Source organism: Fusarium oxysporum, chromosome 13 (genome assembly GCF_000149955.1).
Source record: "Fusarium oxysporum f. sp. lycopersici 4287 chromosome 13, whole genome shotgun sequence".
Classification (NCBI taxonomy): domain Eukaryota; kingdom Fungi; phylum Ascomycota; class Sordariomycetes; order Hypocreales; family Nectriaceae; genus Fusarium; species Fusarium oxysporum.
The window spans coordinates 878,372-898,738 of record NC_030998.1 but is presented as its reverse complement, the minus strand read 5'-3'; the positions used below and the strand labels follow the sequence as shown (position 1 = coordinate 898,738).

The 20,367-nt window shown below is 48.3% G+C and overlaps 11 protein-coding genes across 14 annotated transcripts; 5 read left to right on the top strand and 6 right to left on the bottom strand.

The window, feature by feature from the left end:
• Positions 1–138: 138 nt before the first annotated feature.
• FOXG_20693 (uncharacterized protein) lies at positions 139–357 on the top strand (the record flags this gene model as incomplete). Its single annotated transcript, XM_018400989.1, has 1 exon — positions 139–357. One exon carries the CDS (start codon positions 139–141, stop codon positions 355–357), a length of 219 nt encoding a protein of 72 aa, XP_018250720.1.
• A 616-nt stretch (positions 358–973) lies between these two features.
• Positions 974–2,679, bottom strand: FOXG_12219 (uncharacterized protein). The gene is made up of 2 exons (XM_018391965.1): positions 2,221–2,679; positions 974–2,173 (listed from the first exon to the last, which is right to left on the bottom strand). The coding sequence occupies exons 1-2, from the start codon at positions 2,608–2,610 to the stop codon at positions 1,022–1,024; spliced, it is 1,542 nt and encodes a 513-aa protein (XP_018250719.1). The 5' UTR covers positions 2,611–2,679; the 3' UTR covers positions 974–1,021.
• A 436-nt stretch (positions 2,680–3,115) lies between these two features.
• On the bottom strand, positions 3,116–4,717 carry FOXG_12218 (uncharacterized protein; the record flags this gene model as incomplete). Its single annotated transcript, XM_018391964.1, has 2 exons — positions 3,116–3,495; positions 3,548–4,717. The coding sequence occupies 2 exons, from the start codon at positions 4,715–4,717 to the stop codon at positions 3,265–3,267; spliced, it is 1,401 nt and encodes a 466-aa protein (XP_018250718.1). The 3' UTR covers positions 3,116–3,264.
• A 2,167-nt stretch (positions 4,718–6,884) lies between these two features.
• FOXG_12217 (uncharacterized protein) lies at positions 6,885–8,513 on the top strand. The gene is made up of 3 exons (XM_018391963.1): positions 6,885–7,335; positions 7,390–7,891; positions 7,942–8,513. Exons 1-3 carry the CDS (start codon positions 6,982–6,984, stop codon positions 8,226–8,228), a joined length of 1,143 nt encoding a protein of 380 aa, XP_018250717.1. The 5' UTR covers positions 6,885–6,981; the 3' UTR covers positions 8,229–8,513.
• Positions 8,514–8,769: 256 nt separating this feature from the next.
• On the top strand, positions 8,770–9,915 carry FOXG_12216 (uncharacterized protein; the record flags this gene model as incomplete). The annotated part of the gene is made up of 4 exons (XM_018391962.1): positions 8,770–9,000; positions 9,049–9,184; positions 9,234–9,604; positions 9,658–9,915. 4 exons carry the CDS (start codon positions 8,770–8,772, stop codon positions 9,913–9,915), a joined length of 996 nt encoding a protein of 331 aa, XP_018250716.1.
• A 676-nt stretch (positions 9,916–10,591) lies between these two features.
• Positions 10,592–12,373, bottom strand: FOXG_12215 (uncharacterized protein). 3 transcript variants are annotated; one of them, XM_018391959.1, is made up of 3 exons: positions 12,064–12,373; positions 11,907–12,011; positions 10,592–11,852 (listed from the first exon to the last, which is right to left on the bottom strand). In XM_018391959.1, the coding sequence occupies exons 1-3, from the start codon at positions 12,149–12,151 to the stop codon at positions 10,666–10,668; spliced, it is 1,380 nt and encodes a 459-aa protein (XP_018250713.1). In that variant the 5' UTR covers positions 12,152–12,373; the 3' UTR covers positions 10,592–10,665. The 3 variants fall into 3 exon arrangements, with proteins under 3 accessions (XP_018250713.1, XP_018250715.1, XP_018250714.1); XM_018391960.1 differs by having other exon boundaries at positions 10,604–11,852; positions 11,907–12,009; positions 12,064–12,309; XM_018391961.1 differs by having other exon boundaries at positions 10,592–12,011.
• A 256-nt stretch (positions 12,374–12,629) lies between these two features.
• FOXG_20692 (uncharacterized protein) lies at positions 12,630–13,694 on the top strand. Its single transcript, XM_018400988.1, has one exon. It carries the CDS (start codon positions 12,744–12,746, stop codon positions 13,107–13,109), a length of 366 nt encoding a protein of 121 aa, XP_018250712.1. The 5' UTR covers positions 12,630–12,743; the 3' UTR covers positions 13,110–13,694.
• On the bottom strand, positions 13,249–14,782 carry FOXG_20691 (uncharacterized protein). The gene is made up of 2 exons (XM_018400987.1): positions 14,588–14,782; positions 13,249–14,492 (listed from the first exon to the last, which is right to left on the bottom strand). The coding sequence occupies exon 2, from the start codon at positions 14,344–14,346 to the stop codon at positions 14,017–14,019; it is 330 nt and encodes a 109-aa protein (XP_018250711.1). The 5' UTR covers positions 14,347–14,492; positions 14,588–14,782; the 3' UTR covers positions 13,249–14,016.
• Positions 14,783–14,808: 26 nt separating this feature from the next.
• On the top strand, positions 14,809–14,982 carry FOXG_20690 (uncharacterized protein; the record flags this gene model as incomplete). Its single annotated transcript, XM_018400986.1, has 1 exon — positions 14,809–14,982. One exon carries the CDS (start codon positions 14,809–14,811, stop codon positions 14,980–14,982), a length of 174 nt encoding a protein of 57 aa, XP_018250710.1.
• Positions 14,983–15,237: 255 nt separating this feature from the next.
• On the bottom strand, positions 15,238–17,347 carry FOXG_12214 (uncharacterized protein). 2 transcript variants are annotated; one of them, XM_018391957.1, is made up of 2 exons: positions 17,175–17,347; positions 15,238–17,057 (listed from the first exon to the last, which is right to left on the bottom strand). In XM_018391957.1, the coding sequence occupies exon 2, from the start codon at positions 16,786–16,788 to the stop codon at positions 15,325–15,327; it is 1,464 nt and encodes a 487-aa protein (XP_018250708.1). In that variant the 5' UTR covers positions 16,789–17,057; positions 17,175–17,347; the 3' UTR covers positions 15,238–15,324. The 2 variants fall into 2 exon arrangements, with proteins under 2 accessions (XP_018250708.1, XP_018250709.1); XM_018391958.1 differs by having other exon boundaries at positions 15,238–17,059; positions 17,175–17,248.
• Positions 17,348–18,280: 933 nt separating this feature from the next.
• On the bottom strand, positions 18,281–20,125 carry FOXG_12213 (feruloyl esterase). Its single transcript, XM_018391956.1, has one exon. It carries the CDS (start codon positions 20,092–20,094, stop codon positions 18,418–18,420), a length of 1,677 nt encoding a protein of 558 aa, XP_018250707.1. The 5' UTR covers positions 20,095–20,125; the 3' UTR covers positions 18,281–18,417.
• Positions 20,126–20,367: the final 242 nt, after the last annotated feature.

Genomic DNA, 20,367 nt, shown 5'->3' with positions numbered 1-20,367 from the left:
GCAATCTCAGCACCATTGTCATGGCTATACAGTATTTAGTTTCAAATGAGACTTGGCTAGATGACAAGACTCCTTGGGAAGACACGAAAGTTGGTGCCCTAGAATGTGCACTATCACTCTGCGTGAACGAGTATCACGATGTACTCTCTCAAGGAGTCTTACAAGGAACTGTGGCGTCTTCGTGGACGGACAGAGAGCCAGGGTCTTACACAAACGATGATAAGAATTTTTAAGGCTTTCATTAAGTACACGAACCATAGTCTCGACATGGGCATTTTGTTAGTGGACCTATCCGATCTCCAGATTAAGATTCCAGACCGGGACTACAAGCGACAAGCCTCCGCTTTACGGAAATAGTACTTCAACATTACACAAACCACCATTGTAGCACTACAAAATGTCTTGAGTGACGGCTTCGGTGGAATCCGCGATCTCAAGTCTCCCTATAGGGAACTACGTTGATGGAATTTCCAAAAAGCTGTTATACCCAGCATTAGGAATGAATCAGTCCACTGTTGGTTTCCCGTCTGGGCTTGGGCGATCAAGCGACATACCTGCAACGTTGGACAACGTCGCTCTCAGTTTGACGAAGTGGATAGGAGATCGAGAGCTAGAGGTAAGCCCGATGGTCGGAAATGCCACAAGCATGGTAGTCGTGACACGTTTGCGATAGAATTACTTATGGTTTCCTGGTGCAAGTCTCATAGCCGGAATGATGTTTGCGGTTCTGTGTATGTGGGAGACGGAGAAGTTGAAGAAGCCGGCACTGAAAGATAGCATACTGGCGACTTTGGCATGTGCGCCGGATGAAGACTTGCGGTTATGTCTGAAACAAGCTACTGCCACTGAAAGATTACAAGAGGCTGGAAGAAAGTTAGAAGTCCGCTGGAAGGAAGATGGTGAATTTGGCCAGTTGGAGGAAAAGAAGGATAATCAGCCGACCGTTTGATGAACGAACTAATAGATGTAAAGGCGAAGATGAAGATAAACGATTATGATATGATACTTAGATACATTCTGTCTACTTCGAGTCTGGGAGCTCCAGGATGACGCGTCGATACCTTCGGATCGGATATGAGCCTTTGTTGTTGGTAACCTGAAGGATAACATGCCATTCCTTATCGACCGAACTGGGCTGCTCCTCTTCCCAACTAGTCAAGTTTGTCGATATCCTGACCTTTGGCCCCAATACCACGTTACTGAAACCTGCTTCATTCACAGCGAGTGTGCCGTTTGTTCCAGCTGGCGGCGACAGTGCATCAACGGAGAAGAAGTTCGCCGCAAGACTGGTCAGCATTGGCGATGCACACTCCGCATAAGAGTACCACTCGAAGTCAAGCCCAGATGAGTCGTCTTGACTATCGGTATCAACGGTATTGCTGGCATCCAAGAAAATGGCGTCCCTTAGGCCAACCTTGAATCGCAGGGGCTCACTGCCCATGGATCCGTTGACGTTGATGCTCGGCGGGTGAGCGCCCTCTTCAAAACTATCGACCAGAGTCCACTGCATACGAGCAGCAAAGTCGTCTTGGTACGCATCGCGCCAGCGCCAGATAGTAGCATAAGGACTAAACCAACTTTGACCCTTGGTGTTGATCAAAGCATCCCCGGATGTGCCATACTCGTTAATGTCAGTGTCTTCCGTGACACGAGTATATCGACCTCCCCAGCCTCCATATTCTGGTCGACCAGGGACGTTCAGACCATTCTGGATGTTCCAAATAAAGCTGGGACTATCTCCCTCCATTGTGTAAATAATCTTAGGGTACTCCGCTCCAAGAGGACCCAGACGAATGTTGGGGGTAAGCCAACCGTCTGTCACTTTTGTTGTGTTGGCTGCGCCATTGTCGGCAGTAGATATACCAGTCCATGTCCCAAGTCGATATTCGCGGTAACCGTGTACATTGGCGATGAAGAAGACATCTGGCCATTTGACGCGAATGTAAGCGCCGGTATCATCCTGGTCCGAGATGGAGTAAACCCTTAGTCGAGATCGAAGGTCGACAGCTTCTTCCCTGCTCTTTGTCTTTTCAATGTGCTGCAGCGCTTGAGCTAAAGTGTTGGCTCCGCCCCAAAGACTAACATGGAGTGGTTCTTTGGACTCTTGAAGACGCTTTACGAGGAGTTTGGCGCCGTCGCTGATGGGCTCCTTGAGGGCCGCTCGTCCATATGACTGATGGGATTAGCTTGCGAGACTATTTAGACTGCCGGGAAACTCACGCGAGGCCCGGATGAAATTTGCTTCAATAGCTCCTCGGGTTTCGGATATTGATTGTCGGGGTGAACATGCTGGTTCAGCTTATCAACAACCTTAGCATAGGCCTTGATGATCTTCTTGATTTCACTGGGATGGGTGTCATTTCGTAAGGACCAAGAAGTAACGGCGACGAGGCCTCGGGTGTCGAATTCGTTTGAGTACAGCAGATACCGGACCATTGACATTGAGTCATCGGGTTCATTGAGGATATCGGTAAGAATGAATGTTCTCACCCGAGACACCTTCGGAAGGGTGCTCAAGTCAGCCGAGCCATGTTGCTGTGGCACAGCGAGGACAAAGCATGACTGCAGCCAGAGAACTACAGACAGAAGATGGGTGAAGAACAGCGCCATGTTGATGTTATGCAGCGAGTCCTTGGCCTACAGCATGCTACGGACGTGAGGCTAGGTCTGGCGTTTTTGTACTCCATGATGTAGAAGTTTGTTACTTGGATAGGCATCGGCCAACCGACATTTAGCCAAACTTTGCCTTGTTGATAGCGTCTAGTCATGGTTTGTGCGGTCAAGGAAGGAAATCGGAAGCGTCATGTCAAGGAATCCCCGCAAACCCCAGGGATTGACCCATGAAGCTAATGCCTTCTTGGGTTGAAGGGCCGTTTTCTGGACTAGCATTCCCCGCACTCCGGAATACCAGTATTTCGGACCTGTTTGTCATTTGTTGGCGCTTTAGAGGTCAGAACTCTTCCTTGTTAGTGAACTTGGCGGAGTGCTTATTCCTGCTTCTTTGGGCGACATCGGTGGACAACAATAAATAGCACGGTAACAATATTCGGCATTCGGTTAAATGATCTGCCTTGGAACATCAGAGCGATAGGTCACTTGGATCCAAGTACTGAGTAGAGAGATTGTTCATATTGACTATCAGAAACAAAAGCCTGTCATCATGTAACAGAATGAACTTTGGCCTTTGGTGTTCTTCCATTAAATCGCAATTGCGATAGAGGTAAGGGTGTAACTTGAGGCACAACACCAACACTGTTGCGTGCTTCAAAGCTGGTCTTCTCCCCAACCTGTAGGCTTCGGTTGATCCTTTTCGTGAAATGTGATACCACGCCGATGAGGCAAGTCCTTTGGCCGCAGTTCTGGGTCAAGCATATCAACAAAAGTCTGGTTAATCGTGCCGATCCTGAAGTTGGAGAAAGTCACAGATGCGTTGCGAGGTAGGTCGTCAAATTCTTTCCCATCATTCTCCAAACGATAGATCTTGTCATACTCTCGCTACTCAGAGGGTTAGTCTTGTCCACAGTATAGCTTGGAAGAAAACACTGACATCTCGGAATAAACTGAAGACAGGCACCATCATGTATTGGTTGCCGCGACCTCGCTGCCACCATGTACCAGCTCTTCTCCACCGCTTGCCCCACTTGAAATCCGAAGCCATCTTTTTACAGAAACCTTTATTCATGGTATTAAACAGCGCACCGTTGGGTCTGTAGTCAGATGGTGCGCTGCGGTAAAGCTTCCCATCTTGGATATAGTACGTGGCCCTAGTTTTCAGGATAGCAATTACTCTTGGTGTCTGCTGTGCGAACCACTGGTTCACAACGCTGAACTTCTTTGTCGAGTCGATAGTGTTGGTTGGCCCAGGACCGAAGAACGGTTTCTGGCGGTTCCCATTAGGGTTCCAGCTGCAACCGAACGCGAAACACCTTGTTGAGCACTTTTCATCCTTGCATGTATGATACCACGGGGGAAGGCATGGACTAAAGCTGAAATCCGTAGACTCTATGTTTCCCTCCCATAGCACAAAAGAGGCGCAGCATGCACCGAGACGCCCTTTGCCCAACTTTGGGTCGTGCTTTGAAGGAACCCATCCATCGTAATTGGCTCTTCCCTCGACGAACCTTTGGCCTAGGTTGCATGTAGCATCGCAATACCCGGTTCCGTACCTGGCACCGGCTTTGTCGCCCTTTGCCTCCGATTTACCGCCATCTGGCCACATCCAATTAAGTGACACTCTGGCCTTGTAACCTGGGGGGACGTTTCGAATCTCCAGATCGAAAGTATACTCTGAATCGCGTTGGTCGATCAAACGAGGTGCCAGGTAACGCTCGTCCTCCTTCAAAGTAAACACCCGAATCAGATCTTTCGGAGTATGAGGGGCGCTGGCGCCAAGGTCCAGTGTCAGGCTAGTGTCGTCGGTCGATATGCCATGAGCTTGGTAGTCAGCGCCCTCGATACAGCAATCCACGGGGCAGGTGTCTTTGTCCTTCTTTTTGCAGTCTGTTCTGTGTAAATCCTTGATGTTGAAGCTACCGGCGCAGCAATTTGTTTCACGTAGCGTGGAGTCCAGAACGACGGCACCGTAGAACTTCTGGCAAGGCTTTTGATCACAGTGATACCAGGTGAGAGGTGGATGTTTCTCCTCTATATTGCCACATGGCCATTGCGCATACACTGAAGCGAACAACGACGCGCCAAGGAGGATAGCGCGGTTCATGCTGAAGAGCAGCGTTTAGGAGCAAGACAAGAAGACGTGAGTAGTCAGTGAAAGGAATGGAATTGAACAACGAGGGGTCCGTTATCCCGTCAAGACAGGTGTTTTTATAAGATCTATGAATTGGTCTTACTGTGAGGGGAAACGTTCGAAAGGAGGAGTCGAGTTCTCTGTGGTGATATAAGCTCTCAGCCACAAGTCTCAACTGCATGTAACACATCTGGCTCACAACTTAGACATTATACCGAAATGCTTGACCAATCGCTACAGCATAAAATTCTGATATGAGGAAAACCTAGATCAGATAGGAAGTCTGACCAACAATTGATCGGAGCCGTTTCCATGGTCCAATCGATACAACGCTGGCGGCCTTTAATTTTCTTTTTCAGCGTCACGAGTATAGCAGCTTGAGGGGTTGCCTTGACCGGTGCCGCTACGATATTTATATGATTTACATAACCTTAGCTTAGAAACTTACGACGGAATAATTGCGATGCCTTGGTGTTGACCCTTTCTGCGATTTGACAAAACCCCACCTGATCGTTCCACTGCGAATACAGATGAATCATGAAGCGCCATTACATATTAGAGTTACTGAGGGCTGCGCTGAGGAGCGTCATCACATGCAAAGTATTAAGTTCACAGAGAACCCTACCGTGAGAGGGAAGATTGCGCGAGGCGAACTTTATTCCAAACAATTAGGGCTCGCCTACAAAATTTCTTGCTATACTAGTAACTCACTATTTACATTATCCTACTTTTTTTTAACACACTTAAATCTTTCTTCGATAACCATCGCATCTCTCTTCCTGCACCCACAACTCAGGGTGGACTTCCTTTCGAGGCTACCAGCACCTATCCGAACACAAATCCTCATCGATCTTGGGTCACCAGCCTGCATCAGGTCACTTATCAGAGCATCTCCCACCATGCTCCAACAGTATACTGTTGATCGCCACATCGTCGTGTGGGGGATGCTCAGGAAACTTACCAGTCTTGACAAAACTGGAGGTCTTCTCCAGGACGCGATGGCTCTCCTCTAACTCGCTGACCTTGACCCAAGACGTTACCCAAGACAAAAACGTAAACGTCAATTGTCATACAATCCACGCGGTCAATTTTGCTCAATTAATTCCACTCATTGGGACGAACAGGAATATGATTTTCTTCGTTATTACAAAAAGCAAGACTTCCCCAGCCCCCTCAACAATTCCGAGAAACCGACCCAGCTGAGGCTCTATCAGCTCATTTCTCGAATGATCATCCACATCGGAGACTACAGGAGAGGGGTAGAACACTCTAAGACCTTCAGGCTGTCATAACCTTTCAATAATCCTTCCCTCAAATATGGCCGCTCCTGGTCTTCACACGAGTATAAGATAAGATGGAAAAACCGAGTACCGGGAAGAGCTGAATGGCCCGTCAACGATTCCTGGGCTCGTTCTAATACGAGTTTCCAACCCTGGAAGCTACACCAGCTACATCGCAGTCGGATAACTTTCTTATCTCTAGAGCCGTGGGAGAGATGCCTTTTCTTAAGGGCGTTCCTGAAATATGAGCTCTTTTCGGCTCTGAAGCTGTTCTTTGGTGCCCATCCATGCCATGAGTATTTCACCACCTGGCCGTTCTACCGATTCTTCTCGTTACAAGAACGAAATGCTGTTGTGCTAGTTCATTGGCATCATAAGATGCATTCAAGCAAGATACACCCTTCTACAGATAGCCGCTCTCAAGCCCTCTCGCCTACTCGCATAACTTGGGTTCAGCTGTTCAGCGACGCCCGTCTGCTTTGATAACCCCTCTCGCTAATCAGAGCTAACGGCCGCTGTCATTTCTGTTTATTTTTGGACCCTCAAGCTATACATATTCTTGCCTCTTGAATTTTATAAGGACTATAGCATCCGAATAAAGGTCACTCTTAATAAAAAAGAACATTTTAAATAAATAGATTTAAAAGATTGAAATAGAAATATACTAAGAAATATAACATTTGTTTAATTTAGTAATATTAATAAAGGCTCTTTATTGGCGCTTGTAGGTTTTATAAAGAATATTAATTAAGTACTAGATCCCTGTTCAAGCCAATGTGGAGCAGGGATTTTAGGAGGGACAGAGATTTTAAAAGGGGAAAAGTGGCGGGCTAGCAGCGCTTTTAAAGGGCCTTTGGTTCCTCAAGGCTTCCATAATCTGAGTATCTACTCCGCAGCTGTCCGTCCCTGGCCAAAACAGCATATTCTCTATCGCGAGGCACACTGCATCCAGGTAACATGACTTCGCCTCTCATTAACGATAGGCCCTCCTCGCCATCAAGACCTCCACGGCGCAAACCCGTCCCTGGCAGAGGCTTTCCGAAGACTCGGCGCGGCTGCTTCAATTGCAAGCGGCGTCGTGTCAAGTGTTCTGAGCACCGGCCCGAGTGTCAAGGCTGTCGCCGCATGCGCTTACCATGCGTTTATCCCGCAGCTGTCTTGCCTGATCCTCAGACAGTTCCTTCTGCGCCTACAGTAAAAGTATGCCTCGATCATCTTCGGTTTTTCCATCATTTCCTCGCCGAAGCATATCCACCGCATCCGTATGGTGCCTCGGCTGTGTGGCAAGATGTGGCTGCGCTCTCACACAAGGTAAGTCTCGTCGTCAATCTGGCTCTAGATGACGTGTCTGACTCGAATCCACAGTATGAGTTCCTGGCCTCAAGCATACTAGCTCTTGCTGCTCAGCACCTGACTGTGTCCACTAAAGCCGACTACTCTGTACAAGCTCTAAATCTCAGAATCTCAGCTATCAGAGGCTTAAATGATGCCCTATCGCAACCTTGTCATACCGCAGCCGATTCAGACGCCCGTTATGCTGCAATCATCGGCCTCACCTTCCAGTCTACCTACATGCCAGACGGCTTGATGGAGTTTATAGCCATGATGCGTGGATGGATGCTCATCTCTACTACTCTGGTAACTGACCATCGGACATCCATGTTCCGTCAATTCACGCGCGAGTCGTGGGTTGGAAGTATGGAGAAGTATATGGAGGAGCAGCACGGAGTCACTGATGATATAGTAACTAAAGACTTCCTCGCATCCCTCAGAATACTTCAACCATTACTTCGAGGACACGCTGAGCTGCAGTATCTCTCAAGACTAGAGAGATTAGCTCTACTGAGCAAAACATCACCACGAGATGGTTTGTTTTCGTTCTCTCTTTACCATTAAAACCTTAACTAACAGTAACAGCACTCTTGGAAATGGTATTCTGCTACGCTCTGACAAATAAGATGACCGATGAAGACTACGCCAGCTTCACAGACCCTTCCAACTACGGAGCCCAGATCCTTCTTGCGCACTTCTTGGTATTAAACCATATGCTAGAAGAATGCTTTCTTGGCACTAGGAGCAGGCGTTTCTCTTTTTCTAAGAACATCACCCAGTCCTGGATCTTGAATATCGGGAGACGTTTGCCTGACGGGTTACAGAGATACATGATGTGGCCTTTGGGTCAGGCAAGAGATCTTGCTGTTTAGACTCGGTTGAGATGTTTCAAAGGGCTATAGAACTGAAGGACGAGGTGAATTGGGAAAAAATCAAACGCAGCCTCCTGGAAGCTGCAACGAGTGCAGCCTAGAATGGAATTAGTAGCGCTCGGTCTAATTCGATGCCCCTCATTCTTGATCTTATTTTGAGAAAGCGACGAAAGCGACGAACGAGCCAATCACAGGCCCTTAATTCAGATGGTCGGTGCGCAACAGTCAAAAGCCTAGACACTTAACTACAGTCCATAACCTATTGGAATTCACCTCTCGTGTCATGTTAATCTGAACGCGTAACTAATTCTCGCTTTCCTTCTTCAAAACGACGCATTGTTGTGCCATCATGCTGGGTCAGGGGCCGATTTGCAACATGGCTTACGACTCCTGGCGAGGCTCCCAAATAACAGCGTTGAGCGAGTTGTTATAAAGACACGAGAAGAAGCTGCAGGGCCAACCTTATTTTCTCTACTCTCTATAGCTATCAGCCAAATCTCAACATCGAATACCTCTTACGAACGCCTATTCTATACCTACAATGGCTACCATCATACCGACTCTCACTACACTTGCCCCTGCGTCTTCAATTGTCGCATCAGCGACACCCTCGTGCACAACTGCAGCGCCCGACAAGTACGGCTATGTCCCTCCGGACTCTTGCAACGCCAATTATGGATTCTACCCCAATTGGGAAGACAACACAGCCTTTGCGGTTGCCTTTGGCTTGTCCACCGTGGCTCACCTGGCCCAAGCAATCATTCTCAAACAGGTACTTTCCATCTTATGCCTTGGAGGAATAACAGACTGACATAACTAGAAATTCTGTTGGGTCATCGTGATGGGAGCATCTTGGGAGTGTATCTGTTTCATCGCTCGCGCCCTAGGTGCCAGGGACCAGCAGCAAGCGGCCTACGTCACCGTCTCGACTCTTCTATTTCTACTTGCACCGATTTGTACGTTCTCTATCTAGGAAGTACGATGCTCAGCTAATACGGTACTCAGGGATTAATGCATTCATATACATGATAGTCGCCCGTCTTGTCCATCTCGTCATTCCGCAGCGCCGCGTGGCCGGCATCTCCGCACAATGGCTCGCCAAAATTTTCGTCATCTTCGATGTCATGTGCTTCATCATCCAGGCTGCTGGTGGGGGCATGCTCGCCTCGGACAACGCAGATACATCTAAACTGGGGCAGCATATTTATATGGTTGGCATTGGCATCCAGCTTGGCTGCGTCGTGGTCTTTCTTGTTATTCACGGCCTTTTCTATCGCGAGCTTTCTCTTAATGCTCGTATAGGCAAGCAAGAGACTCGGACCCGGTGGTTGAAGCCTCTCTGCTGGGTTGTCTACATAGTCCTTGTCCTCATCGTGGTAAGTATCCCATATACCAGGTTTGCGCCCCATAGCTGATTTGGTTTGACCAGGTGCGAGTTATCTTTCGTCTCGTCGAATTCGGTGGTGGTGCAAATAGCAACAATGTGGTACTTCGACACGAGGAGTTCCAGCTCTACCTTGATGCCTTGCCGATGCTCATCGCTTTGGTCTTGCTGAACGTGGTGCATCCTGGTCAGGTATTGAAAGGTCCTGGTGCCAACTTTCCATCCGCCAAGGTCAAGTGGTGGCATGGCCGATCAGTGGCATTTGAGACACTCGAACTGTCGTCGACACACAGGAGTGGATGATCACCGAACGATTGAATCGAGACGACATGAACTTGTATGCCGGCCTTTCCTGGGTGCTTTACAGATAAGGCCGTAGCAGAGTTCCCTGGTGGATGTCTATTTCTCTATGTTGTGATAGTTACGGCAGGACCAAAGAAATAAAGGTTTAGCGTCTGATAGATAAAGAAACATACTTATTGGAAGGAGGGCTTATTAATATTAGCAATCGCTAAGCGTGCTGCCCCTTATAGTGTTCGGAGACCAAGTTGGTAGCGATGTGAGCAAGAAGGAGGAACATTCGATAAGAGAACGTGCCTGTACATATATAAACAGTGATTGCCCTGCTGCACATTTAGTAAGAATTAAGGAACATGGATCTTCTCAATTCAATGTATGGGTACTACACCTTTTTTAAATCACGTCAATTGGTTCAGACAGTGCGTGCCAAATTCTGCCGCATTTCTACCAGTTGGCAGCTAAACAGAGATTGTCTAAATATATTAGTGCTGGAAGGTATATCTATACGGGCCCCAGAAAGCATAACTGAAGACTAGGCCTAGTGAGTTTACACTTATAGACTCTGCAACATATCCTAGCCGCGCGCTGCTTCACAAGATAATATGAGGGCGAAGAAGGATGGGGGAAAATGCCTTACCATGGTTCGGCGGAATGACTACCTTCTCAGTTCTACGCGAGCCGTGACACGAAGCTAGAGGCTATTCAGTCTTATGATGAATAGAAGCAGAGGAAAATTGATTTGACAAGAAATACTTAGATAGTAGCAAAGACAGAACCCCCAATAATGCTGGCTAAAATCATACATGTTATCGCGCCCGCCCCTATCCTGTCCATCATTGTTATCTTTGCATATTTCGGTTTCGACACGTCGACATCCATGCTCGTCTGGCCACCACCTGGGTTTCCTTTTGACGTTCCTCCAGTCTTCGTTGTCACTGGCGGTCTCGCCTTCTCACCGAGGGTGTACATGATAGCTTGCAGAGAGCTCATCTGCGGTCCGACTCCAACGATCCCATCGAACCCGTTGTTTAACCATGTGAAGCCGCAAGCCGTGCCTGCCTTGCCTGCGAAGCCTGAGGCGGGTGATCCTGAACACGAAGCTGCGGCCTTCTTTGCAGTCGATAGCAACGTCTGTGTGATGTATTCGGAGGTATGGGGAGCTACCAGTGCGGTAGCTGCCATCCAACGGCTGAGATAGCCTTTGAAGGTCTGTTGGTCGAGGTTGCATAGCTTATGCTCCTCGCAGAATTGCTCATAGATAACACCGTTTTTCACGAACCTATTCTTTATGTCCCCCAGTAGACCGTCTACTCGGGTTTTCCACGAAGCTTTCCCGGTCATGTTGTACATGGCAGCAGCACCATAAAGGTAAACACCGCTATTGTAGGTCCATTGGTTGGTATCCATGGAGCTGGGGCATTTCCCTTCGAAATGGACACCATCTCGGACCTGGTATGCGCTGTTGATGAGTCCGATCTTGGTTTCCCAGTCCCAGACCTTCTCAGCCCAGTCCGCGTAAGTGGTATTGCCAGTATAGCGGGCGAGACGCGCAGCTATGTTGAAGAAGCAACCGTTCGAGATGGAATTCTTATAATCATATCCCGCGTTCCAGGTGAATATTTGCCATCGCATTCCACCGCCGCAGTGCTCTGTATCCCAGCGACTAACATATTCGTTGAAAACAGCCTGAACTAGTGCTAGCCATTGCGGCTGGTCTGCTGGCGGGTCAGGATATTTATGCTCAGCTGCCGACATAGCAGCCACTGCCCAAAATCCTTGGTCATCATTGCCTTCTGTCATGGTCTGGTTATCGGGCATATAGTCGTCATTTGTTCCGACCTGATGCAGCATAGCCTGTGTAGTAATCTTGTTGTAGCTCTCATCGCCAGTAAGCCACCAGTAGTCGATCAATGTACCGAACATACCCCCTGCTGTCCACCCTGTTTCGAATCAGATGCTGAAATCCACATGTATTCCTCCTCATCATGACTTACAATAATAGGGATCTGGCAGGTTGCCTGGTGTATCACCGGTATTGTTGCCAGTATAGTATTTTACTAAGCCATACGCAACAACACTAGCAGCTTCTTTGACAGACTCTGGATATGGTAAGTTACTGGGCAGCGAAAATGAAGAGACCTGTTGACTTACTGTCGTCGTCCCATGATACATCAATGCCGTGAACAACAGCTGCTAAGGCCGAAGTTACAGCGACCGTTTTGACTAAGGAGGCTTTCATCTCGCCCAATGAACGTCAAGCGGGGAATAGACTTTAGCGCTAGCCCGGAGGAAAGACTCAACTCGACTCCTTATCTCTTCATCCACGGAGCAAGATCGAACAGCGAGGTCTGGTATCAAGTCCAAAATGCTCATGAGTTTTATAAAAACGTATACGCGATAATTTGAGCGAGCAAGAGCTCTTCGTATTGACTGAGACACTCTCCTGAATTAAATGACGAATTATCTGTCAAAAGGGGTTAACCGGCTAGCAACGAGGCGCAGTATTGGTTAGTCCAGGAACGGGGCCGAAAAATTGCTTCAGGAAATTCAGGTCAAAGGAGGCGAAGCAATAAACACGAGGAAGCGAGAGCACGGATTACGCAATCCTTGCGCTATGGATTCGCTTAGATGCCGGGGAAATAGGTAGCATGGGTCAAGCAAGTCTAAACTCGACCCTCATTTCCAGTTTATAAGGTTCTCCCTTCTCCCTAAAAGACCATCATCGGGCGAGTCATTCACAAGCTCACGTCTCTTGCGACGCTGTTTAACAATGCCCTTGGACTTATCATTTCACCAGGGAGAGCCATGCAGTAGATCAAGTCCAGTGGTCAATGCAATACCTAAATACCAGACAACTTCTTAAGATTAAAGTTCGTTTAATTAATGTCTCATTTTTGGCGGTTAATCTTAGTTACGGTGCTGTTTTACCGTCAAGGAGGAGGCTTAGCCCATTGTTGTCGTATAGAATCACTGAGAAATACGGGCGTCTAAATTACGCGTGGCCCGCACCCGGAAAATACCAGTCAGATGTTTCGAAATGGCCAATTGTGAAAATAAGAGACATTGATGTACCCTACAGAGGACAAATCTCTGATTTTATAACTACCCTAGCGGCAAAGGAAACTTTAAGATTTGAGCAGCTAGTCATATGTCAGTTTATCTGCTCCTTATCTCCCAATTTTGCCATGGGAGGATGAACAGCATGGGATACGAGGAACGGAAGGCCAACAGGCCTGCGCTGGTCCAAAACTCACCAGTGAGGGTTTTTGGATGAGCCGACGCTATACAAGGGTAAGGCCAATTGTGGCAGATTTGGCCGTGACATAATATGCATATCAAGGGAAAGGAAGAGCACAGGATGTACGTTGCCAGCCAAGGCAATACCAGCAGGTCTATAGCATACACAGACTTCTACTATCGACATGTCATTCCGTCTGAGTTTCGCGCGCGTTGCTTCAACATCTCTACCAACTCGCACCGGCAGTCCCTCGCTATCCCACCGCTGCAACCCTAACTCGGCTACATCACCACTTCCCCAGAACCCTGCTCCGAGCAAAGGATCATTTAATTGAGTCAACCGAGATGCGCCAGTTCAGCGCCCTAGAGATCTCGGCTTCATCCCTTCAGCCAATTTCAAAAGTTGAGAAGGAGCTGCGTAGCTAGAGTACGACGTTGATACTGTAGCTTCCAAACTACTTGTGGAATATTGTCATGTATCAAAGATGCTTTCATCTCGTATCCCTCGCCCCAAAGCTGCTTTCTTGTGTTAAGGAGAATCATGCCAAATTGTCAAAAAAGAAAATGATAAAAGACCGATGTTTACGCAATGACAGTCAGCTTCATGTCCACAAAATCGACATGACAGTCTTAGATTCGGCTCTGAAAGTATATGTAAAACCAAGGGAATGAGCGTCAACAATTTCGTACTATTTGTAACAATGGTTATGCGTCTGCATGCATTCCCGAGGATGGCAGACTGTTTATTCTCGGAAGCTAGTGCTAGTGATAGCACACAACCCTATCTAGGCATGAATACATGCCTATGGCTAGGGCAAGGAAGAAGCAATCAAAGTTTGATATCTATGATGCATGGCCGGAAGAGGGTCACTGTTCTGCTTCTTGACGACCCTTTCTCCATTGCCAGATGGCTTTACACCAGACCCAAGTCTCAATAGTACCAAAGATGCTCAGAACTACCATTACGACTACCTTGGTTCTTTTGCTAAGACCCAGAGAGTTGAGACTAAAAGCTGGGTAGGAGGGATTGGGCCCTGAACTCTCATTTTGCGGAGCCTTGCTTTTTCTGCGCTCCTCTGTTATCCACCTTTGATCAAGCGGTGATTTTGACGAAATGTTGATGGTTTGGATGGTTGAAAGTCTTTGAAGTGAGCGGAAGGTCGACACACGAGGTCGAATGGAAGCGATGGTGATCATGATGTAGGCCAACGGTTGGGCCGTCTGGCTCTGGTGAAATCAAGGAACTAGAAGAGCAATTGAAATAGCGGAAGATTTTCGACTGCTAATACTGACGAACTGACAATATAATACCGGAGACCAGCCACTGTTATTAAATAGACAGGCTGATCAAGTCAGCCTTCGTATCCCGTATCGCTCGTATCGCGTATTTGACCCCACTTTCACGGAGTAGTATGCCCTCATGTCAAAACGAACTTACCCAAGGAAGGATTGTTGCCATGTTCAATATAATTGAATCCATTGAGATTGACCGAAATAATCAAGTCTCATTGAAATTAGGCGTCACGCCCCATATTTGCGATGTCATTCAAACTTTCGTTTCCACGTTTGAAAGCGACCAATCAGCCAGAGCACCACTAAAATAAAGAAATCAAGAATGAGCTTTCAAGGGCCTGAGAACTCTCAGCAATCTTCAACGTAATGGCTGGCTTCAGCCCTATGACAGTGACTCAGATTTGCGGCGCCGGAGCTTGGTCTGGCCACTTCAGATCTGGAGATGCCGCCTCGCCACTCTCGTCCTTCATTGGTCGGCCCGAAGCATCGCGAGATCTTCCCAGCTCCACTTTGCTGGTCAAGTTTTATCACGTTGTCTAGCTGGTCCATACCGTGGTAGTCAATCATTGTGGCAAGCCTCGCAATGCCTGTCGCTGTCTCTCTTCACGCTGCTAAATAAGCATGGACCCCAGAACTGAAGGTGCAACTTGGTACGAGCTTAGAATTGTCGGGTTGAAATGCTGGCAAGGCTTCATGAATGGTTTGAGTAGCCACATACTCATCGGATTATTTTCTCAGTGGACTCAGTGGATGCAGATCTTTAATCCAGTCTTAACAACTTTGTAACGGAAGAAGCAGTACTAATAATATCATCATATATCATTCAATCGCTATATACTTGCTGCATAATATCTATATCTATAAAGTTCTTGACTTTCGTGTCTAAATGGAGTTGTCACCGCATGAGAAGACGCCACGAATGGAGCTCTTATCGTTCTCAAAGATGTTCAACAATTCGGTGATGGAAGACCACAAGCCTCCACCGTTCATGAACAATGACTGGACGATAAGCATGCCGTTAATGATGCAAAGGGCAATCTTCTTCCAGTTCTTGGTATACTGGCCCTTATTGATGTGGAACCAGAAGATGGCGCTTAGACCGAAGGTGAACCAAGCGATCGTGGTGGCGGAGGAGATGGAGAGGATGGAGTCGAAAATGGGGATGGCGTTGGAAATGACAAAGACAATGATCCAGTAAAGGGTCACACAGGCAACCCAGATGCTCCAAGACTTGACACTTCGGTCGGTGACTTGGTGGGTAGCCTTGATGGATCGCATGGCGACAACATACATGTACTTGATACCGGTATGACCGAAAGCCATGGCTGTCGCGAACACGCAAGGAAGTACGACGCCGTAGGCAACCTTGGCGGGGATTCGGGGCGCGGATCCAAGAGCGGGAGAGGTAGTATAGTCGCCGGCAAGGCAGTAAATGGCGACGGCGACGATGGTGTAAAGGGTAATGGAGAAGACTTCGAGGCAAGCCAGAGCCATGGGGAAATCACGGCTGGGATTCTTCATCTCGGCCATGTACGAGACGAAGCTGATGTTTCCGGCATAGGCGTAGCAGATCTTGAGACAGGCATTGAGGCCTTGTCGGAAAGTTGGGTTACCGATGACCTGGATCTCGCGATCCCATCCGGGAGGGGCCTGGGAGGGAGTGTCGACACCCAAGCTGATCATGACGACAAGAGCGGCGGCTAGAATACTGATTGTGGAGGGGATACCAGACTGTGAGACGAACTTGACGGTTCGAGGCAGACAAAGGACCCAGCAAGCGACGACGGCGATGATAACGAAGCTGACGGTACAGAAGGCATGGTTGCTCAGGGTGTTGAAAGCAACCGATAATGTTACACTGGCAGATGCACAGGTCATCATAACCTTGATCATCAAACCAATACCCGCAATGACCTCAAGCGGTCTACCACCAATGATACCGCACATATCAACGACGTTAACGACGTGGGGATACTTTCTGTAAAATTGGAGGAGTTCATAGGCAGTGTAGGCAGAGAGGGAACCGAGACCAATGATGGCGATGATGCCGGGGACGACGCCGAGGACCTTGAGACAACCGGGGAGGGACAATACACCAAGACCGACTTGGTTGGTGACGAGGACGAAGACTGTGTCCCATTTGCCGAGTGTTCTGTAGTTCTTGCCGCCTTGGTTGAAGATGTTTTGCACGGGCTCGTCGGATTGCTCCTTGGTGTCCATGATGTCGCCGCCATCGTTGATAGTGTTGATCTCATCGCCGTCGATGCCGCGAATGGATGCAGTGCGGTGATGCTCGGGCTGAGCCATCTCAGGCTGAGTCTTTGTCGCCTTATCTTCAGCGCCCATATTCAATAAAACAAAATAACCGTACTCAGTAATAAAACCTCAATGCGAGGTAAGAAGGTGTATAGTGGCGGGTTATGATCAGCGACAGTTTGACGAGATGAAGACCAATCTCAACTCAACATCGGGCGATACCAAATCTTATATACATCCGCCAAGCCCAAAAGTCTCCAGATGTTTATCTTCCGTGGAGACCTTCTGAAAAACCCTCGTCTCGTTATCTCTTGCACGGAAGAAAAAAGACTCGCGGAGCCCCATGGGGGAACGTGAGTCTCTCACGTAAAAGTTAGCAAATCTTCAAAAACCATCAGGTCATTGGAATGTCCCAGGGCCGAGCGAAAAGAAACGGGGCCGTGGATTAAGAAAAAATAAAATGGAGTTGGTGTTACGTTATGTGTCAGCGATCTTTGCTCAATGAGAATTGGTTGGTCAAACGAGATGAACAAGAGATCTCCAGTATGAGGTGGAACGGAGATAAGAATTGCATGGTTGATTTAACGGTGTCTTGCATCAATTGTCTAAAGTGCTCAGTAAATATGTTCTGCTGGAGAGTAGTCGTCGTTGAAATGAGGCTCTCGAGTCCTGGCTCAAGGTGAAAGATTCGGTCTAGCACACGGCTAAATCGGACGCCAAGTAACAAGCTTATTTCCGCCTCATACGGTCTCGGAGCAAAAGAGAGACGGAAAAAAAACCTTGTTGGAAATCTGCCGGCGGTATTCAACGTAAAAAATGGTTCAGCATTTCCGTTACGCGAAAAATAGCTTGTTTTGACACATGCATTGGCCATTTTGTGGAGTCGCCCAGTCTTTTACAACATGCCGTAGTATCCGACACCGGCGCAATAGATGTATTGCTATTGGAGAGAGATAAAAAAAAGTCTCGGTGGTACTGTAATTGTGTTGAGTCTATCGCCATTGAGGCGGACGGTCTGTCCGTGGTCACGTATCGTAAGATTCTGGTCGGGCGGACTTGAGAAGTGCCGGTGAGTTTATTCCCGTTTATCTTGATAAGAGGAGGATCCATGACGGGTACTGTATGTACTTTTTGGTGGGAGGGGAGACTGATCAGCATCCTACGTGTTCTAGAAAGTAAGACGCCTCACTTTCCTGCATCCAAACCCTAACTCGCCCAGCTTCGCGCCCTCCAGAACAACAGGGCGCATTGGTTGGAGTAAGATTCAGGATCTTGTGGGGGCAAAGGTTGGGGAAATGAGGGGGAGAAACCCAATTTCTCACTGTTTTTGACTCAGATGCTCCGACTTTTCCTCTTGATTGTCCAAGATCGTGGGGAATTCTGTGTCTTGGCGGTATTAACGTTTCGTGTTGAATGACTAGCCGACATGCAACTGGCCAACGACGCGTCTGGGGAAATGACTGATGTTGACAGCACATATCCTCCCCCGTGTTTTGGAGTCTTCCAAGGAAGTGGTTTCCTTGGGGTAATTTGTAACTAGTCGCTTTTCTTGACATCACTTTATCCTTGGCGGAGGTGCTCGGTACCGAATTATCCCGACCATTGAGGGAGGAGTGTTATGTAAAAGCTCATCTTATTTACGACGATTCTGCTATATGTATGCTATGAAATAAATGTTATATAATCGACGCCACCCGCACCATCTCGCTGACATTCCGTTTACTTGGGCAGCTCGCACTTCCAGCTGTCGGGGTTCTTGTAGTTACCCTTGCGGTCCCAGACATTACGGTAAGGATAGCGGCAGTGTCTACGCTCAACTTCGACCTTTCCGGTGGTAGCACCGTTGACGTAGCGAACACCTGTGATGGTTTCGGGTGCTTGGTCTTCCTCAACCCACTTGACAAGAGCGAGAAGAACGTTGTTCTTCGCCTCCTTGCCACCCAGGTTGGCGCGGTTGTTTCCAATGCGATTGGCTCCAATTCCGCCGGAACAGTGACCGCAGCCGCTGACACGGAAGTATCGGTAGAACTCATCAAGTTCAGTGTTGCTGAGGCCCATTGTTGCCGAGACGTGGTTGTAGTATTCCATTGAGTTGTCGGAGCTGATGAGACCGTCCTCGAGACCATGCCAGTGAATGATCTTGGATCCACGCTTGCGGAACTTGGAGAGGTCTCCCTCCCATGTCTCAACGTTAAAGGGGTTGACCTCAGAAGCCTTCTGGTAATCATTAGGTCCAATGGTGTTAGGGTCCCACTTGGTATCGTTCCAGATAACGTACTGGAACCATTCCGTAGAGTAAGGGAAAGGCTGCTCGCCGATGGCAAAGCCGAAACCCTGATCGGCTCCAGGAGGAATTCGAGGGTAGATATATGTGCCGTTGTTGCCATACAGAGGACCAAAGACCTTGCGGACTGTCTCGATCTGGGGTCCAGTCAGGCAGTTCTTGGTCTGACCCTTGCTGCAGACAAGAGCCTCAGGGCGGTACTGGCAAAGGTTGGGATCCTCGAGAATACCATCTGCAACACCATCAAGTGGCTCGTCGCACTGAACCAAGACGTTCTTCTGAACCATAGCCCATTCCTCAGGACTGAGATGGGTAGGTGCTCCAGGGGGGCCAGTGATACCCCAGAAGCTTCCAGAGCGGGACTGCAGACCGTTGAAGCGCATAGCGGGAGCACCAGCCACAATACCATCGAAATCATCAGGGAAGCTCTGCGCCTCCTTCCATCCCTGTCGTCCACCAGTTGAGCATCCAAGATAGTAAGACTTGGTATGCTTCTTGCCATAGAACTTCTTCGTAAGCTCTTTTCCGAGAACAGTTCCAGTGTGAACTGAACGGTAAACATAATCCTCAACGACTCCCGAGTTCTTGTACATGGAGACAGCTGAAGTGCCGTTATGTCCATTGTTAGCTCCGACAGTAGCAAAGCCAAAGCCAGCACCGTAGGCAACATCATCGTACTGAATACATCCAGCCATTCCACCATTTCCAGTGCTCAAGAATCGACCGGTCCAGTTGGAAGGAAGCCAAGCCTCAAGGGTAAGGTTTGACTTGGGACCAGTAGTGACAAACATAGCCACACGGCAGATCTCAACATCAGTGATGGTGCTCTTGGGCGTGCATGTTGGGTGGTTGTCAGGAAAAGTGATGTTTTTCCCAGCAGGCACGTGCTCAGTGAACCAGACTTTGGTGTTGGGCAACTTCAGCGAGGTCTTGAAACCAGCGCATTTAGCCGCAAAGTCATCACCCTTGCCAGCAGCAGCACAGGCCCCCAACCCCGAAAAGAGCAAAAATGTAGGACGCATATTATCTTGCGGTAAACAAATATCAGTCGAGGTGTCGCTGAGAACCTGGGGAATAAAGCCCAGAACAAGAACAAGGCTGGCGAACAACATTATTTTATATCCGTCTCCCGCATAAATGTTTACCAAAACCCTGGCCTTTGTATTTTGCGGGGGAACCTTGTGATAATTTTGAGGAAATACGCGGTTGATTCCTGAAGCAGCAAGACGCTGTTGATCCCTACCAGATCAGCAACCCTCGGCAATACCATGGGAGTGCTATCGCGGATTGAGGATGGTTTGACAGGGCGGTAGTTGGGTTCGTGAGGGGAAGAGAAGGGGTCTTGAAACCTCGGCTGGCCTGGTTGGGAACTAGATCCGGGGTGC

Excerpts from the sequence above, each read along its gene's own strand:
- FOXG_12219 (XM_018391965.1), bottom strand. The coding sequence starts at position 2,610 with ATGGCGCTGTTCTTCACCCATCTTCTGTCTGTAGTTCTCTGGCTGCAG. Across the intron at positions 2,174-2,220 it reads AAATTTCATCCGGGCCTCGC|TCATATGGACGAGCGGCCCT; the intron begins GTGAGTTTCCCG and ends TAATCCCATCAG.
- FOXG_12217 (XM_018391963.1), top strand. The coding sequence starts at position 6,982 with ATGACTTCGCCTCTCATTAACGATAGGCCCTCCTCGCCATCAAGACCT. Across the intron at positions 7,336-7,389 it reads TGGCTGCGCTCTCACACAAG|TATGAGTTCCTGGCCTCAAG; the intron begins GTAAGTCTCGTC and ends TCGAATCCACAG. Across the intron at positions 7,892-7,941 it reads CAAAACATCACCACGAGATG|CACTCTTGGAAATGGTATTC; the intron begins GTTTGTTTTCGT and ends TAACAGTAACAG.
- FOXG_12215 (XM_018391959.1), bottom strand. The coding sequence starts at position 12,151 with ATGAAAGCCTCCTTAGTCAAAACGGTCGCTGTAACTTCGGCCTTAGCA. Across the intron at positions 12,012-12,063 it reads TGTATCATGGGACGACGACA|AGTCTGTCAAAGAAGCTGCT; the intron begins GTAAGTCAACAG and ends TACCATATCCAG. Across the intron at positions 11,853-11,906 it reads CCTGCCAGATCCCTATTATT|GGTGGACAGCAGGGGGTATG; the intron begins GTAAGTCATGAT and ends GATTCGAAACAG.
- FOXG_20692 (XM_018400988.1), top strand. The coding sequence starts at position 12,744 with ATGCAATACCTAAATACCAGACAACTTCTTAAGATTAAAGTTCGTTTA.
- FOXG_20691 (XM_018400987.1), bottom strand. The coding sequence starts at position 14,346 with ATGATCACCATCGCTTCCATTCGACCTCGTGTGTCGACCTTCCGCTCA.
- FOXG_12214 (XM_018391957.1), bottom strand. The coding sequence starts at position 16,788 with ATGGGCGCTGAAGATAAGGCGACAAAGACTCAGCCTGAGATGGCTCAG.
- FOXG_12213 (XM_018391956.1), bottom strand. The coding sequence starts at position 20,094 with ATGTTGTTCGCCAGCCTTGTTCTTGTTCTGGGCTTTATTCCCCAGGTT.